The 18,247-nt window shown below is 50.9% G+C and overlaps 1 protein-coding gene across 4 annotated transcripts in view; it reads right to left on the bottom strand.

Moving 5' to 3' along the window:
- The window catches only part of RPTOR (regulatory associated protein of MTOR complex 1), a 345,589-nt gene that overhangs the window by 77,671 nt on the left and 249,671 nt on the right, over positions 1-18,247 (bottom strand). For all 4 annotated transcript variants that reach the window (XM_082678814.1, XM_082678816.1, XM_082678815.1 and 1 more), the window contains exons 10-11: positions 12,137-12,212; positions 6,044-6,145 (exon numbers count right to left, since the gene is read on the bottom strand). In XM_082678814.1, the coding sequence (XP_082534940.1) occupies positions 6,044-6,145; positions 12,137-12,212 (178 nt within the window). The remainder of the gene's footprint in view (positions 1-6,043; positions 6,146-12,136; positions 12,213-18,247) is intronic.

Below are 18,247 nucleotides of genomic sequence, written 5' to 3'. Positions count from 1 at the left end.
AAAGCTTTAAACTTTAATGGAGTCATTTATATTGAGTTTTCCCTCACGATGTTTACCCAGAGGTCACATGAACAGAGCACTTACTGTGTGCGGGTGCGGTGCTGGGTGCAACTGGGAACAGCAGGGCCCCTCCCATCACCACCTGGCCCAGACACAGACATTCCGCAGCCACACTGCAATAACCATCAAACAGACAACTGGGGGCCACTCCCTACCTGGGGGTCTGAAAGCTCTCCCTCCCAGTGGGTGACATGTGGGGTTCCTAGGTTCCAGGCAGAGGGGCTGGGAAAGTGTGGGCCTTCCCCAAGGAAGGGCAGGTGGCCAGTCTAATGGGGGAGGCTCCAGAACCAGCCAGACCTGCAGACCAAGCTAAGGGCTTCAGCTTTTCCTAAGAAGAGCAGCAGAGGGACCCATCCAATGTGCTTGCTGAGGGCAATAGGCTGGCAGGAAGATGGATGGAGGGGTGGGATGGGTGGACTTGACCGTGGCCATGACCGATGGGGAGAAACAGACTCCAAGACAGCTGGCGGGCATGACTGACAAAGCCTGCTGGAGGAGGGGGAATAGGGGTCAGGGAAAGGAGCCGCTGAAAGAGAAGATTTGGAATGAGGCAAGAGGAAAGAACAGATGGACGGACCAGCCAGCCTGGGGTGGTCTGCAAGGGAGAAGCTGGGTAGAGAGACCAGCGAGGGAGGTGGGAGAGAAGGCGGGGAGGTTTTAACTGTGTACCTGCTCCCGGGAGGTGAGGATCAGTAGTGGGACTCGTGAAGAGGACCCTCTGGCTGCAGGGATGTGGACCGTGGTGTTGGGACTGAACAGGGGTGAGGAAATGGCGCAGCCAGAGCAGTGGTTCAAGGGGCTACCCTCTGAGGGGTGAATACGGGTTGGCGGGAGGAGGGTGGGGAGCAGGGAGGGTCAGCAGGTGGGGGACAGAGGAGGTGGCAGGAGATGCTGGAGGGAGTGGAAAGTGGGGAGGGTCCCGGCAGCACGAGGCTCCTGAGGAGGGGTTCCCGGGTGGAGGGGGGAGGCTGGGGAGCTTCCCCAGGTGGACGCGCGGCCCATGGCTGCAGAGGAGGCGAGAGCGTGTGTTCCCAGCCTGCGGACAGCCCAGGGGTCAGGGAAGCGGAGGTGGCTGGGTTCAGCTGCTGGAATGTCATTTCCCACTGGTTTGGAGCCTGTTTCCACATCGCTATTTCGAGACGGATGATCGAGTGGTTCATTTTATGTTTGGAGAAGTTGAGGTTCTCCAAACAAGAAGCTGGGAGAGGTTATGTGGGGCTGCTCACAGGGGCCTATCTGAACGGGCACTGATCCCTTTCCCATGTTTAACTCATGGGTTATCTCATGCCACTGCAGCGGAAAGACAGATCTGGAGGGCAAGGTTAGATGGCTGAAAGGCATGGGCTTTGGAGTCAAGCTGACGTGACTATCTCACTTCCTCACAGTGTGGCTTAAATCACAACCTCTGGACACTTCAGTTTCCTCATCAAGAAGAGGAGAGATAACATGTGACTTGGGCTTATTTTCAGAATCAAATGAGATGCAGCCTGTCTGGTACAACGCGGTCTGGTATGAGGGGTGTGATGAATGTTAGTCTCGGTGTCAGCATCCAGCTACAGGATGTCTCCATCTCTCAGAAGCGATTTGATTGACTATTTATTTATTTATTGCCGTGCTGTGTGGCTTGTGAGATCTTAGTTCCACCACCAGGGATTGAACCTGGGCCCTGGCAGTGAAAGCGCCAAGTCCTAACCACTGGACCACCAAGGAATTCCCTATTTTTTAGACATCTTTATTGGGGTATAATTGCTTTACAATGGTGTGTTAGTTTCTGCTTTATAACAAAGTGAATCAGTTATACAGATACATAGGTTCCCATATCTCTTCCCTCTTGCGTCTCCCTCCCTCCCACCCTCCCTATCCCACCCCTCTAGGTGGTCACAAGCCACCAAGCTGATCTCCCTGTGCTATGCGGCTGCGTCCCACTAGCTATCGATTTTACGTTTGGTAGTGTATATATGTCCATGCCACTGTCTCACTTTGTCACAGCTTCCCTTTCCCCCTCCCCATATCCTCAAGTCCATTCTGTAGTAGGTCTGTGTCTTTATTCCCGTCTTACCCCTAGGTTCTTCTTGACCTTTTTTTTTTTTTCCCTTAGATTCCATATATATGTGTTAGCATACGGTATTTGTTTTTCCCTATTTGTTTTTAAAGAAAACGGAACTGCCGGAGGTTCAAGTCTCTAGAGATCCAGGGCGAGCAGAACCTTCCATTTACTAGGTTTGTGAAAGCAGGTGTAATTCCTCAAAAATCAAAGACATCAAACACATCTAACACTTTTAAAGATTCTATTTACTGATTCCCTTTGTTATTTAAAACACTGTCAACGTGAATAAAGCTCTGTGTTTTCAAGTAAATAGCAGAGCACTTTGCAGTGGAAGAAATGGCAACTTGGGCCAAGAAACCTAACCACGCGTAGTTCGCATTGTTTGTTTCTCATGTGCACTGACCAGCAGTAAGAGGTCTCCATTACAACGTTATTTACAGATGGCAAAAGTAAAAGGGAAACCATCACCATCACTACTGCAATGCGATCTTTCCTGACTCTGTTGTCCGTGTTGACGAAACACACATTAAAGCATCAACAGACAGCCCACTTGTCTCAGAGACTCAAGACCCTCAGCAATGCAGGGTTTTGTGCTGTGGGTATTGATGTTTCACTGGAAAATAAACAGCATCAATAACAAGTCCTAGGGAAAATGTCAAGTACTGGTTTTTCTAAACGTTACTGCTTCCTGTGATTCCTTCTGTTGATTTACATTTTAAAAATATTGAGGCCCAACATAAATTAAAATTACTTTTTTAAAAAAGGACTGGCTTTTGTTTGTTTGTATTTGTACTTAAAAAAAAAAAAAATTCCTGTTTCAGTGTGCCTCAGGCCCCGGGGAAATTACAGAGATAAACGTTGGTGAACTAAATGAGTTACTGGGATTTCTTTCTGTCTGTGGCAACCCAAACTGAAGATTAATAATGGAGATACAAATACCCAAACTAAAACAGAGCTGCTAGGGCAACAACCTTTCATTTGCTTTGTGCACAAAAACGCACTCAGGCTTCTGCGCTGAGACTGCTGGATAGAGCCGCTTCTTAAAAACCAGATTCTCAAGCTCCAGTCCTGGCCTGGTGGACCCAGGAATCTGATGATCAGAGATGCTGGAGCCACCGATGAATATAATATGTGTAATAATAACATCCCAGTTATTATCCTGATGCCATCTAATAATAATCCTGTACTTTCAGACCAAAAATTCTATTTGTAAATAAAATGATGGCATGAAAGCAAACAGGGTTTCCTAATGAAATGCCCACACTGACTTGTAGTATCTGTATAAAGGTACTAACATGGAATCCTGTAAAATTTCTCTCTTCCCTCTCTTTTTCCACAACATTGATTCCTCCTTCTCTGCCTGGGGCTTCTTTGCACATGGGCCACTGAGGGAGTGCAGACAGTAATGCTGAGTCCAGGCAGGGCCACCAGACCAGGAGACCACGGGGCCAGGCCTTGCAGTGTGGCAGGGCTCAAGAATCTTCCTTCCCGTCCTTTCTGTTGATTTGTATTTTTAAAAGGTGAAAAAGGACATCAGGACTGGTCAGGAAAAGCGTACGTTCACGCTTACATCTACACGAGAGGCTGCAGATCAGCCCGAGGAGACAGTTCATTTTACCCCAATGATCCTCAGTTAATGCCTCTGAGTTTTCGGAGGGAGAAAACGCTCTCTGGCAGTGGAAAAAGTAGCAGGGATTGGAAAAGCTGTGACGTCTCTGTATTAAAATTCTTTTTCCCTTCAGCAACACTTCCTGACTCACCAAGGCACTGGGGATAATTTATGGATAATGGGGCCCAGGTTCTGGTAAAATAACTGAATTAATGAGAAAGAAGCCAACACCGCAGGCTACCCCAAATGAAGCAAGCTCTCCTTTGCATTGTGTTGGGTTTTCTTGTTAAGTACAGGTTCCTGTACTGATCCAGGTGGGACACAGCCCAGACAGATCCCCCATCAGAATGATGAGGAACCTATGGTTTCGTTCGTCTGAAAGATCGCACAGAAGATGCCCCTTTCTTTTCTTTCAGAGTCATTCCCTCATTTTGGCATCAGGAAGTTGGGTCTTCTCTTTCCCTGAGGGCGTGTGGGACATTAAAGAAAAAGTCAATAGGAGGCCATTTACAACAGGATTGTTTGCCAGGCAGGATTCAGTGCTGGGCATTGTGCCCCTGCTTGGAAAGGACCAATTTTATCTATCACATTATTGAAATAATAGGAAGGTCAGTGGAGGCTGGCCACAGTCTCCTCTCATGAAAATTCGGATGACCCTAGGAGCTGGGGAGCACAGCAACCAACCGGTTACTGCTGTCCCATAGCCCCGTCAGCCTTCCACTCGCTGCATGAGAACTCGTGGGCTCCTGCCAAATGGCGAGTTTTCTTTGTTGTGTTATCGTTGCTTTTCATTTTGTTTTGTTTTGAAAATTTGTTTATTGCTCACCTTGCAAACTCAAGATAGTCAAACTAATCTAGAAACACACATGAGGAATACTAATAATTTCTGCATTCTTTTCACAATGTCAGAAAATAAGCAGTCATAAGACAGAAAAAGCACCAAAATATCTCCAGGGAAGGATCCTGACCAACACCCTGTGCCCACGTAATTATCAAGCCACGAGGACAAGGCTGTGTGGTGGCATTTCCACAACTGCACAAACTGCTCTCACTGCTCTGCTGCCTGGGTCCCGGCACACAGTCCTGAGCCAGATGAGACCTCAGTTCTGTCGTAGGCACCTTCCCAGCCCACCATGCGGTCAGCACAGAGCAGGAGAGCAGACCATGCAGGGAGGGGGCCCGCCACGCTCCAGGTGGGACAGGGATCAGCCATTCACCTATTTTTCAAACTGTCCTTGGCGGCGGGAGCCGCTCAGAGAGCGCGTTGGGCCCAGTGAAGATGAATGGTACTTCTGCGAGACGTGGTCAGCAGCATGGTGAGAAAGTGGGGCCCTCCTGGGGGGAGGCAAGGCCTCGTCCTCAGGCAGGTGAGGCAAAGCAACCTAATCAGCTTTCTGAGGGGAAGGTGATGGTCTTCCCAGCCAGCTCTCAGAATTTAAGACCCCACTTCCTAACTGGACATGCAGCCCCTCCTGCTGCGGGCACGGCCCTTCCCACAACCGTCCACAGTTCTCACCCAAGTCCAACTGCCTCATCCCCACTGCACACAATCTCTTCCAGGGCCTAAAGTGAATTATTAGGCCTTGGTGTCTACACTGACAGTGGTTTTACATCTCATTTGACACTGTCTCAGAGCAAAACAGCTTTGCTTATGTCATGACCTGGTCCCTACACCTGCCCCATAAATATACATTAACTGAAACAAAAGTTCTGTGAAAACTTCCTAAACTTCCTGCCTGTGACGAAGTTTGGTATTTTGCCATCTCATTACCCAAAACTTAGCTGGGTGAGACCCACAGAACTGATCTCCCAAACCACTCGTGGGGCACCAGGTGCCGCGTGAACACTGACACAGGCCACACGGGTGACTGCGCTTGACGGCACAGCCAGAGAGTGCAACAGCCCACAGCTACCGCGGGGCACAGCCCCCTGGAAGTGAGCAACCCACAGGTGCCGGGAGCGGAGCCACGACCTACGTGTGTAATTTGCTCAGGCTCTCCCATTTTCTCTGCAGTTGATTTGCATCTCATGTCCTTCCAAAGAGAAGGGGCACTGATGCCAGAGCCGTGCTGGAACGGAGCTTGCTGGCAGCAGCAATGGGGGGAGAGGGGAGGGCAGCTGACGACAGCCCAGATCAGTGTTTAATTGGGGGGGGGAGAGGCTTCAGTGACTTCACCAGGCGAGCCCAGGAGACAAGGAGGCATTAACTCCAAAGCAGGAGGGCTGTCACACACCAGCACACTCAGCCCCAATAAACTAGTTCCCTCCTGGGCGGCTGCGGGGTTTTCTAGCTCCTTCATCAATCTGGCTCACCTGGAGACACTCACCTGTAAGACAATGGGAAGCTGCTCAGGTGGGTTCCTGTTCTCCACGCCCATCGTGAGCCACACCTGGAAGGCGGTCAGCTGCTCAGCAAAGAAGGGGCTGTGCTGTGGGACGAGCAGAGGGTTAGTCAGGGGCTCTCCTTCTTCACCCGGCTCTGCCTTTATACGCCACCCCCACCATCGATTCAGCCGTGTGTCTTTGTGAAGCCCTGACTCCACTCGGCCACCACCATCCAGGCGAGGGGACACAGGGCTGGGCCATACCAGAGGAGGTGGTGAGACATGGTCAGACCAGGACGTTTCATACGGCAGAGCCAGAGGCTGCAAGGACAGACTGGGTGTGGGTAAGAGAGGGTTGCAGTAAGGTTAATGCCGGGGCTTGGGCCTAAACACCCGGAAGCGGGGTCCCAAGACCTGAGGCAGGAAGACTGAAAGAGGAGCACGTTTGGGAGGAGCACGTGGGGAACTCAGCTTGGACACACTGAGTTTAAGGTGCCTACTGGACACCCGACCGAGACATCTGGGGGATGATGGCCCACGTGAGCCCGCAGTCCAGGAGATGGGTCTGGGCTGGAGAGACAGATCTAGTTTAAAGTTAAGTGAGAAACAGAGGGGACCCTGGGCTGAGCCCTGGAGCCCCCCAAGAGTGAGAGGCCAAGGAGATGGAGACACAAGGGTAAGGCCAGCAGAGGGGGATCAGGAGTGGGTGGTGGCCAGGTTGCCAGGGAGGAGTGTTTTAGGGGGAGGACATGGTCGGCACCTTCCATGACTGTACAGCGTCAGGCAGGACCAAGGTCCAGAGCAGATGGTGACAAGGAGGGCCCTGGAGACCATTAAGGATGTAACAGGAGGGCCCTGGTAGTGGGCAGAAGCACAACCGGACTGGGTTCAAACAGAAGAAAAGATGATTCAGAGGCTCAAGAATAGACAGTTCTTTGCAGGAATCTGGCTGCAAAGGGGAAGGAGAGACATGGGGAGGTGGGGGCGGGAAAGTGGATGGGGTCACGTGACTAGGAATTTCTTTTTAAAGGTGGGAGAATAAGGGCGTATTTGTAAGGGGGGAAACTGCTGATGAAGGAGGGAGGTGCTGGGCTAGGGCCTTGGCGAGTGGACGCCTGGCGCACAGGTTGGGGGTAGCACTGCTGGGAGCAGGAGATGCAACACAGCTGGGCCAGGATGCAGGACAAAGGCCAATGTGGCGGGACTTACAGAGGATCCCTCTATCGCTCCTGTCTCTCAGCGAGGTGGGAAAAGGAGGTGCTGTGGATGGAGGGAAGAGCGAGCGGAGAGGCGACGGGAAGGAAGGAGATGCGTCCGGGCAGCCTGCCAGGCAGCGTTTAAGGCACCTGGAGGGTCGTGACCACAGCAGGTCACAGTGGGCTTCCCCAGCTTGGCAGTGGGGGTGCGGAGGGTGGCTTGTCCTTGCGCAGGCACTGCGGAGGGGATGCCTTTAGTGGAGATGACGAGGACGAGGGAAACTGCAGAAGTAGCGGCTCAGGTAGGAGGGGGCCCAGGCTGTCAGAAGGAGGTCCGGGAACTGAGAGACCAAGCAGTAGGACTGCTGGGTTTCCTGTCTTACATAGGCATTTCCACTTAATACCCAGCTCTGCTGTCCCTGAGCTCCAGACAGAAAGAATTCCAAATCTCTGCCTCCAGCCCACTCCTCTCTGTCCCACTCTGTCTCCCCAGGGGGAAAGCGGGTGTTTGTGTAAGGAAGGGTGGGTGGGAAGGCAGGGATGCGGGCTGCAACCCCAGGTTCCTGCACGTGTGGAAGTGTGCGCATAGAGGACTTCAAACCGTGGGCACGGCTCCAGCAGAGCTGTGAGCCAGACCAGGTGTGTTCCCACCACACCCTCCACAGAGGGGCCTGGTGGTCAGAGCCATGGTGCGTGCCCTTGTAAAGAAGTCAGTGTTGCATGAGAATTCGGCAGAGGACTTTCACACTTAGGAATGCGTGTTCTTGCAAAGTCAGTGTACGTGAAGTTAATCAAATTTGGAGGGCAACTTGGGGATTGGGATGGAGCCCCCAAAGTGATTTTCCTGTTTTTAAGTGTGAGTTATTCACAAATTGGTTTAAAAACAATAATCTTGTTAAATGCTCCCTCCCCAGCTGTACTGAGTGAGGGGGACCTTCAGTCTGGGAGGGGAAGTCGGGAAACTCAGATAATTCCACCTCCCCCCATTTCCTTCACTTAGTTTTGCCTTATGGATGCAAACACGCTGCTCATTGCTGAAGAAGCCGCTCAGTCCCGAATGACAAACATTCCTGATCTTTTCACCTAAAGCTGACAAAGAGGGAAAAGCCTTTGCCCATCGAAGTATGCTGTGAGGTTTGTCATGCTTCTTAAAGCCACGGGGAAGATGACAGATCAGATCAGCACCCCACCATAAGTGTGGTTCAGCATTTTAAGTAACACTTCACAGAACAGCTCAAGAGTTGCCCCATGAGTGCCTGAGATTATTCACAGAGTTGATGTTTTGGGCCAAATCTTCATGATTACCTCCCGGAAATACCGTGTAGATTCTTGGGGGGGAAGAAGCAGAACCCAGGATGAGTGTTCTGGAGGAGAGCTCACAGATCGTGGGCAGAGGCTCTGAGTCATGTGGCCATGTGGCCTGGGCCTCCTGGGACGATTCTGATGCCAGGTGGTCAACCCTGTGGTTAGCCCATGTGTCAGACGGGCTGGGGGGTCTGAAAACAGGCGCCAAGCGCGAAGGACTAAGAGCAGAAAGGCCAGCTCTGAGCACAAAGAGCCACGCCTGACCCTGGGGCCAATCCACCGTGACTTGTGAGGTCACTGTGGGGAGGGAGGAGAGCTAGTTCATCTCAACACACTCCTACTCTTCTCACCTGCCATCCCCAGTCCAAACACACTTATGTTGGCTGTTTCACAGTAAGTGAAGATTTCTTAAACGGATACCAAAAGCCCTAACCATAAAAGAAAAAACATTGGTAAACTGGATATGGTAAAACAAGAAACTTTTGTTCATCAAGTAAAAACATTAAAAAAGTGAAAATCAAGTCTGCAGAATGAAGATATTCACAATGTGTGACAAAGGATTTGTATTCAGAGTATAAATAGAACCACTACAAATCGATAAGAAACATAACGCAAAAGAAGAAGGATCACATGGCTTGAACAGGCAATTTATAAAAGAGGATATTCAAAAAGCCAATAAAAACACGAAACAGGGCTCAACTCTATTAACCATCGGGGAAATACAAGATAAATCTCAATGAATACCTTTACATAATGAACCAGAATAGCCAAAATGAAAAAACAAAAGGTGGAAAACATCCAGTATTGATGAGGACATGGGACAACTAAAACTCTCATACATCGTGGGAAGGACTGGAAATTGACTCACAGCCACTTTGGAAAACTGTCCGGCAGTTTGTACTGAAACTGAAAATATGCACACCTGGTGACCAGAAATCCCACTCCTCGTGTGCACACCTGACATTAACACACCAGAGCACGAGGAATTCGCGGTACCTGGCCACACCCACCCACTCGCCTCAAGCACAAAATTTAAGGGGGCACCAAAAAACACAGTAATTCAGATTAAAAAAACCTTAATGCAATACTTAAGAAAATAAAAATTAATATAAAAATCTATAATGAACAAAATATCAAAATTTCATAGAAAGCCAGGTCCAGCATGACTGATTTCTCCTTCTGTCTCAGGCTCCAGCGTCTCGGCTGGGCAGTGGCCAGCACAGTTCGTGAGGTCCATGGGATAGACCATGACCTTTGGGGTTTCCACACTGTGATAGGAGTGAGCTGCAAGTGAATGGAGCAAACTTGGCATTGAGTGGAGGCAGCCAGACACAAGGATTCTATTTACCCAAGTACCAACCCCTCAGGGCAGCACACACCCTGGCGGAGGTGGTGGCCAGAGCAGGAGGGGCATCGGGGGACCGCTGATGTTCTAAGTGGGTGCTGGTTACGCGAGTGTGCTCAACTTGTAAATTCACCAAGCTGCACGTTACGATGCCTGCAATCTTCTATGTGTATGTTATGCTTCCAAAAGAATGAAAACTAAATAAAACAGCTAGCGTGTGGCCTCCACCAGGTATCCCTCCCAGTGACAATTTGGTGAGATTATTCCCAGAGGCAGAATCCTGAATCTAGTAGATGAGAAATGAAGCTGAAGACGCTTGAAAGGAGGCCTGGCACTGGAGGGAGGGATGAGGACAGAACCGTGGGGCTTTATCTGAGAGGTGTGCAGCTCTGACCCCTTGACGGTACAAAGGAAAACCAGGCACACAGCACAAAAAAGCATGAGTTGAACGAGGTTCCCGAACACATGTTTGTGGTGACAGGCCCTGTCCCTGTGGAGGTGGAGCGTGTGAGGAGCTGGAGGCCAGGACTGTTCCCCACGGAGACTTGTCCCTGCCTCAGGGTTTAGGGTCTCCCAGGCAATGCCAAACATATAGGCGAGAGCCAAGTGAAGGCCCTGCCGGCGCCCACTTCAGGGTTCAAGACGCAAGGCTGGCTTCGACTCCCTTGTAAGTGCGTTAAAGGAAAGGTGGGTGGAGAGCGGCGAGCTGCTGGAGCAGGCACCGCAAGTGCTGGTGGAGAACCCAGCAGTGGGCACACGGGTGCTCGATGCAGAGTTCTTCCAACTTTGCTGTAGGTTTGAAAATGTTCATAATAAAATGGGAAAAAAATTCAAGCAATGAAGGAGGAAAGATAAGATAGAGAGGGAGGGCCTCATAGCCCAGTTACCCCAGTCTCGGGGGGAATCGAAATCACCTGAGTTAACACACATGCATACAACCCTCCCCCTCCGTCACAGACATACACGCACGTATACACATGTACACGGACACACACCCCACAGAGAACACACACACTCATACCCCATAGATATACGCAGGCACACAAATATATATGCACATACACCCCCCACAGAAATACATATGTGTACACACACACACACACACACACGCACCCAGGCCCCTGACTCAGTAAGGTTGAAAGCTTCCCTTTCAATCTTACTGATGTGATGTGCACTGAAAGTTAAAAACCTCTGCAGTGAGACGTGGGTGCCTCTGGCTGCAGTCAGGCTTTGTGAATACACCAAGGGCCAGGAACCCTTGTGTCCAGCATGTACCACGTACCAGGCTCTGTCCTCCAGTCCTCATGTGCTCCTTGAATTGGATACAACTATAGTTCCCGTTTTAAAACAAGGAAACTGAGGCACCGGGGGGCTAAGCTGCCCACTGTGGTCTCTCCAATGGCGCCCAGAGACGACGGTGTGGGGAGAAAAGGCCAGTGACTCCGATCTCCAAGCCCCACCCTCCAACCCGTCCCCTCAGTGGACAGCTTGGAGCCACCTGCTTCCTCCTGGCTCCCCCCACCACTCCCCCAGTCCTGAACACCTGCCCGGTCCCTTGGAGGGTCAGATGGGGGATCTAATTGTGCTCTAACTTGATGGGTAGCTTTTCTCTTTTCTCAATGGTTACTTGAGGGAAGGGACCGGGTCTCACCCACGTGCACCCAGACGTGGTGTCTGACGCACAGCAAACGCTCATCAAATGAACAAATCTTGAATGAAAACAGGAGGGGCTGTATGTGCAGGGGATGCAACAGGGGGTTCTTGGTGAGCTGATGTAACGACCCCCGGCGGGGTGGGGGGAGAGTCGATTTGCCTGCCTCAGGAGCCACAAGTGAAACGACATTAACTCGAGGATGACCAGACCACCACCTAGGAAAGTACATGGGGACCAGACATCCCCTCAGGGCCAAGCCTCAGCCTTAGAGGCTTCACCTGGCCACTGGGCAGCAGGGCCGCAAGTCGAGAGCATCCGTTCGTGGTAAAAAGGCTGAGAACCTGGGATCAGGGAGTGCACGTCAAGAAAAGCAGACCTATGACAGCAACACTGCAGAGAAGACGTTTTTAAGAGCTGACCATTTCATAATCTAACTTTAACCCCTGGTTGGTGCAATCTTTTAAGCTTCTGGATAATGCATGTTCTCCCAGGTGGGTGAGGGCTGTCTCTGACACCCGACCAGGGGCTCTGCAGACCAGGTGGCCAGAGAAGCAGCTGCCGCAGTGGACCACGCAGGATGCCCTGGGAGGACTCACCCGAAATGCCGTGCCTTCTTCGATGATGGTCGGCAGCTGGGAGAGACAAATGTCGACAGCCAGGTCCCAGGCCTGCCTGGGGAGAGCAGAGAGGAACCCAAAAAGCATTACTGACGGGCTCACCCAGAGGGACCCAACAGCAGAGCAGCCTGTGGGTGGCTGAGTCGGGGCAGAGCCGCTGGTGAAGGGCACAGGAGGTAAGGAACTCTCAGCTAGCTAAAGCCATTTTGTTTATGACAGTTTTTCTCTTCAAATTGAAAGGAGAAAAAGCTCAGGAAAAATAAAGAGACTTGTCCACTTTCTAATGCAGTTTCTTCCCCCAACTTGAGCCCACCTAGCGCGGCAGCCTGCCCATGCTGATGGCAGCTGGGGTACTGGGTGACCGGACCATGGCAGCATCACACACAAACCTGCCATGAAAAGCCATGGTCAGGCCAAGGCGCTTCACCAGAGAAGGGCCAGGTGGGGCTGGGAGAAAGGGTCCGCCTCGGCCCACCCACTGCCAGGCCCCTGCACCCCTCTGTGGGTGGTCGGCACCTGTGCCCAACACAAACCACTTGGGACAAGACAGGTGGTGCTCTGTATGCTGGGGATGCAGCAGCCTCTTTGATGAGTAGTCCTGGCCACCTTCTCCAACTTCTTGTGGCGCCAGACCCAGCTCCGCACGCTTACAAGATGTGCAAGACAAGGTGGTGCCGACTGGGTCATGGTGTCACCTTCCCAGGGTCAGTTTCACCACCTGTGAGGCAGGCTAAAGATAGCGTCTCCCACACAGGGTCCCATGAAGGCCTCGGAGGGTGGCTGACACGGAGGGACACACACAGAGGCCTACTATTTCCTGGCAACGTTTAACACCGATTCTAAACTGGACACAAACGATCCTCTTACTTTCTCTGTGGTCCCAGATTCAAGTGCGGATTCCCAAGGATATAACGATTTTCTAACTCTGACCTCCCTTTCTTTTAGAAACGTGCTCCTCGTGGAAAGAAAGTGATGGTCAGAACAAGGGGTTTAGTTTCTGGTATTGCAATCTCTTCCCAGCGCAATTTCCTGACACACTCAAGGATTCCATGTTAGGTTTATTTAGACTAATAACTGCCTGTTTGTGTGCAAGAGGCACCTATTCATGGGTCTTAATAAAGGATCAAAACAAGAATGAAAAATGAAAACATGCAGAAAAACAGTAAAAATGTAAGATGAACAAAAGAGTAGAGAACTCGTTTTCATTTTTCAAATATGTGGAATATATTTCTTTTTTCCCAGACTGGCCCCTTCTGCACAAGCACGCCCTTCCCCCACCAATCTAATTAAGAGGCAATCAGGAGATAATCAAAAGTTCCTCAAAGTGCGGGCAATAAATAGCTCCCATATGCTCAGTAAGTGCCCAGACTGCAGGCAAAATGGTTATTCTGCAGCATTGAGGGAGACACTTACTCTCTGTTAAGGCAGAAGTCAAGTCAGTTATTGCAATTAAGCTCTATAAAGATTCCTTGAACTTAATCAAATAAAAAGTTTTAACTTCAAGAGTTAGAAGAAAGTGTGTACCAGTTGGGGGGAGGTGATGTGGGCAGAGGGGGTCCAGGGCAGCTGATGGTCTTGCTACAGCTGCTACACAGTGGGCACCCCGAAACTGCACCTTCTGTAAAGCTGGCTTCTGTGCCCTCTTTCAGAACCATCTCCTCAAAATCACGAGGCAAGAAGAATTCTAACCCATTAAAGACGTCCCTACTGGGGTGTCCTAGACAGAGTATCAGAGGAACTAGGCTGCCCTAGCGAGACCTACTGGGGCGGCCTCAGTCCTTTCCAAGGAGTGAAACAAAACCTGACACAGCTGCAGCGGGGCCTGGGCGCAAATCTTCTGAGTGTGGCCCGTTGGGCCTGCCGGCTCCCCAGGGCTGGCCCCCCACCTGGGTCCAATCACTCAGTGGGGTTGAGTCCCCACCAGCCGCACTCTTCTGTGCCAGAAAAGCAGCTCAGAGGAGACTGCTGGCTTGAAAGGAAGCCCCGGAGGAGGGATCCGCCTGTTGTCACCGGGACCAAGGCAGGGCCATGACTGGAGGGGCACACCTGTCTAATTGAGAGGGGACAAGGGACTCCGTTCAAGGCACCGAGGAGGACAGGAGGAAAGCAGAGGACGTGGGAGAACACCTAAGATCTACTGGACACCGAGTGGCCAAACAGACTGCCAGCCAGCAGTGAGGCTGCGGCAAGCCCCAGGCTGAGGCCGGCAGAGAGCAGCAGGCTGGCACCGGGCTAGCCGGCCTCCCTCTGGGGCCTGTGGTCATTGATTCTCTACAAAAGGAAAGGGTCAGGTTGGGGACCTCAGAGTTCCCATCAAGCCCTAGATCACATGGCAGCCTTTTCAGCAGCACAACGGTACCCTCTGCTGAGCATTTACTCAAGTTGGTTAAAAGTGGCTACATTTTCTAGGGTAAAATCAAAACAAACTTGGAGTCTTAATTTGGGATTCTCACTAAGGGAAAGTGGGAAAGCAAGTCCTGTAAAACCTTGAGCCATGGCACCCAGGCGAGCATGGAACTTGGGAGGTGTCCGCGTTCACACTTCCCACAGCCCCTGTGACCAGCCGCACAGGCTGCGCCCCCAGGGAGGGAGGATCCCGGGCCTCCCCACCCCGAGGCGCAGACCAGCCGGGCTCTGAGCCGTGGGCTGCCGATGAATCACGGCCTGGAGAACGTGCCATCCAGGCAAGAGCTCGGGTTTTCAGGAAACGGGCCTAAGATGGCAGGCACCCAAGGAGTGGGCTGGGAGGACAGCCTTCCAAGAGCGCCCGGCTCCATCTGCACCGATCAGTCAGCCAGCCAGGCTCGCTCGATGGGAAGGAACGCACAGGTTATTACCATGGAGAAATGCAAGGTTTCAGGACCTGCTGAAATTGAAAGTGAAGGCAAACGGCTCCCTGGTGGCTTTGCATCAAAAATTAAACAGAAGCCGGGTGCTGAGCATTTCATCATTGGCACCCCTGCCTGAAGCAAAGTGTGAACGTGTGTGACTTTGTGTTTTAACCTCAATTTTTGTTAGGCTTTGTTCCCTTCCTCCCCCTGCTGAAAATTCAACCTCTCCATCACCACCCAAGGAATATAGTAACTAGATGGCAAATTATTTATTCCAAATGCTCTTTCTGACTACCTTGGCTGTGCACTCCCTGGGGACGTACAAACTTTCGTCTATTTACGAGGAGGGAGAAAGAGCTATGGGCATTGTTGTTGAGTGTTTCAGCACCCGAAGGAGCTCTGCTGAAAGCCCACGGCAACGGTTCACTGGCAAGGAGCCCATGCGGCGCCTCAGACCTCAGGGGCAGCTGGCAAACCTGAGTGCAGGCGAGCATGACCTTCCAGGTTTCCGGGCCTCACATTCTCCTGCCTTTGCATCTGAGCCCACTGCCTGTTCCCTCCGCTCTCCCACCTCCCCTAAGGCCAGGACTTTGAGCAGGACACCTGCCACCCAGGACAGAGACCACATCCCCAGCCTCCCTAGACCAGGCACCACACACGGCTGCGGGGAAGAGCAGAGATCTGTGTCCCTCCTGTGAGCCACTCAGCCACACAGGAAAGAGGAACAAATCCCCATTTGTAAAACCATTGGATCTGGTGTTACCAACTGATATTCCAACCACTACCTCTAACTATCCCCAGAGGAGGAGGGAAAACATGTGGCAGTCTTTCCATCTTAACCAAGTCAGTGGCCCTCAACGTGGCTGCATGCCCTATACAGCTGCCTGACCCAGTGTTTACACCAAGTATTTCCGGTCTCTGACTTGGCATGAGACAATTCTGCATGATGTCATAAAGAAATAAACGTTGTCACTCACCCTGAGTGGTTTTCTCCTCCCTAGATCTACAACACAGTTGCACGGTCCAATCAGAGGGCCATGTTAAATGTGGCAGCTGGACACAATACCAGGACCCCACATGGTCCGACCCTGAGTCTGTGTCTGCAGTGACACGAGGAGGATTGGGTGTGCAAGGGCGTGACGCCCACCTGGAAACGCACAATGTGCCCAGGCTGGGTCGCCAGTGCTTGATACTCAATAAATACTCAGGCATGATTTCATGCCTTTTTAGAACGGCTTTTTATGTTCTTTACAAGGCCTCCCAATGCCCTGTGCATAGTGAGTATGCAACTACTTGTTAAATTAAATTATCCCTGCAACTGTTGTTTCAGTAACAATCCCATTTGGTTTGCTGTACGTTTGCTGTACAGTAACAAATATGGGACGAGTCTAATGCATGTGAATGATTTCCAACTCAGGATTTTAATGAGCTCTTTCTACAACATTTAAAAAATACCAAATGAGATCAAGTGCAGGTACTAAACCTCAGGGAATTCTACTAGTTACATTTTTTTTCATGCAAAGAAGCACACAATGATTCTTCTGTCTCCAGCTTTGCATTTTTGACAAGGGAGACTTCAACCTGAATAACTTAATTTTAAAAAATAGTTTTTAGTGTTTCAAAGGCTTAAAACATCTACACGTAGATTTTTAATTACAAAAGTAATATCTACCAACTTTTTTTATTTATTTATTTTTTTGCGGTACGCGGGCCTCTCACTGCTGTGGCCTCTCCCGTTGCAGAGCACAGGCTCCGGACACGCAGGCTCAGCGGCTATGGCTCACGGGCCCAGCCACTCCGCGGCATGTGGGATCTTCCTGGACCAGGGTGCGAACCCGTGTCCCCTGCATCGGCAGGCGGACTCTCAACCACTGCGCCACCAGGGAAGCCCTCTACCAACTTTTAAAAGGGAGCATTCTCATTCCAATCCTCCTGTCCTGGTATTAGCACCATTAGCATCTTGTTATAATTTTATCCAGCCCTTTTCCCATGCATAATATAGAGGTAATTATACTGCTGATACAGTCTGGTGTTCTGTTTTTGTCATTTAACATATATTTTGTATAATAATAAATAATCTTCACAAAGTTTTAAGATGGCTTACATTTTTTCAAATATATGTATCTCAATTACATCCCCATTCTGTTAGGTACTGGGATTCTCCCCGGTTTCCCCTTTTATAGCTAATGTTCTGACAAACGGCATTCTTTTTCAAAGCCTCTCTGACTGTCTCACCAGTCCCGTTCCTTGGTTCTTCCTCAGCAACCTGCTTAGTCCCTCTCCTGAGCTGGAATGGGTGGATGCAAAGTGGACAGGGCAGCAGGGGCTGGAGTGACGCGGGAGATGTCAGGGTCCAACAATGCCGGCTGGGAATGTGCTGGTCCAGGCTGGGTCAGGGGTCAGGCCGCCTCCCTGTCCAGGGTTGTGATCCCCAGAGCCCTCCCTCACAGCATCCTAATGCTGACCCCCACCTCTGAGTCCGCTTCCCACAGAACCCAACGTGCAACAACCAGGATTCGCCTAAAAGGGAGCGGAGAGGGTATCAGGCCACAGACAGTGAGCTTTGCAGGATGGAGGACCATGCAGGCTGAGGGACTAGATTGTACTCAAGTCTTCAGGGTGCATATCAGCTGCAGAGGGGCCCTGGAATGCGCAGGGAGGTTGGAACCAGGGAAGTAGAAAGACCCCAAGGGTGCATGTATGACTGCTAGCAATTCCATGCGCCCCGGGATACCCGGGAGGCTTTCCACATGTTCATCTGGGCCTCTGTGGGTTGCTGTGTTAGCTCACGTTTCTCTGTACAACAAATAAATACAAATGAGGATTTGTTTTATGAGATTCATGGAGAGCTAAACTTGCAGGCAAGAGGGCCATGTTCCTAGTTTTAGAGTAGGGCATGGAAAGGTATCAGTAACAGAGACGGGAGGGATTATGAGACACTGCTGTTAGACTTTGGACCTTATATTAAACAGCACTTATACAAATCCCAGAATTCAGAAATGTTCTAAGAGGCCAATACTAGAGAAGGATCTATGGCATGATGAAGAGAGACAGGTGTGACTGTTCCGCACCAGCCATCTCTGCGTGCTTCCTCCCTGGGTCCCCTTCTCCTGCTGTCATCTTCCCTGTCTGTTCTGTCTGCTCTCTGCTCAGGCTGTGCTCCTTACTCTCTTCTCTGGGACAACACGTTGTTTTTTACTCTTTGCAGCTGAGCACATCTTAGAGGAGGCAGTTTTATATCCAGAGAAACATGCACAAG

This window comes from Grampus griseus (genome assembly GCF_964374135.1).
Source record: "Grampus griseus genome assembly, chromosome: 20".
NCBI lineage: Eukaryota > Metazoa > Chordata > Mammalia > Artiodactyla > Delphinidae > Grampus > Grampus griseus.
This window is presented reverse-complemented; position numbering and strand designations above follow the sequence as displayed.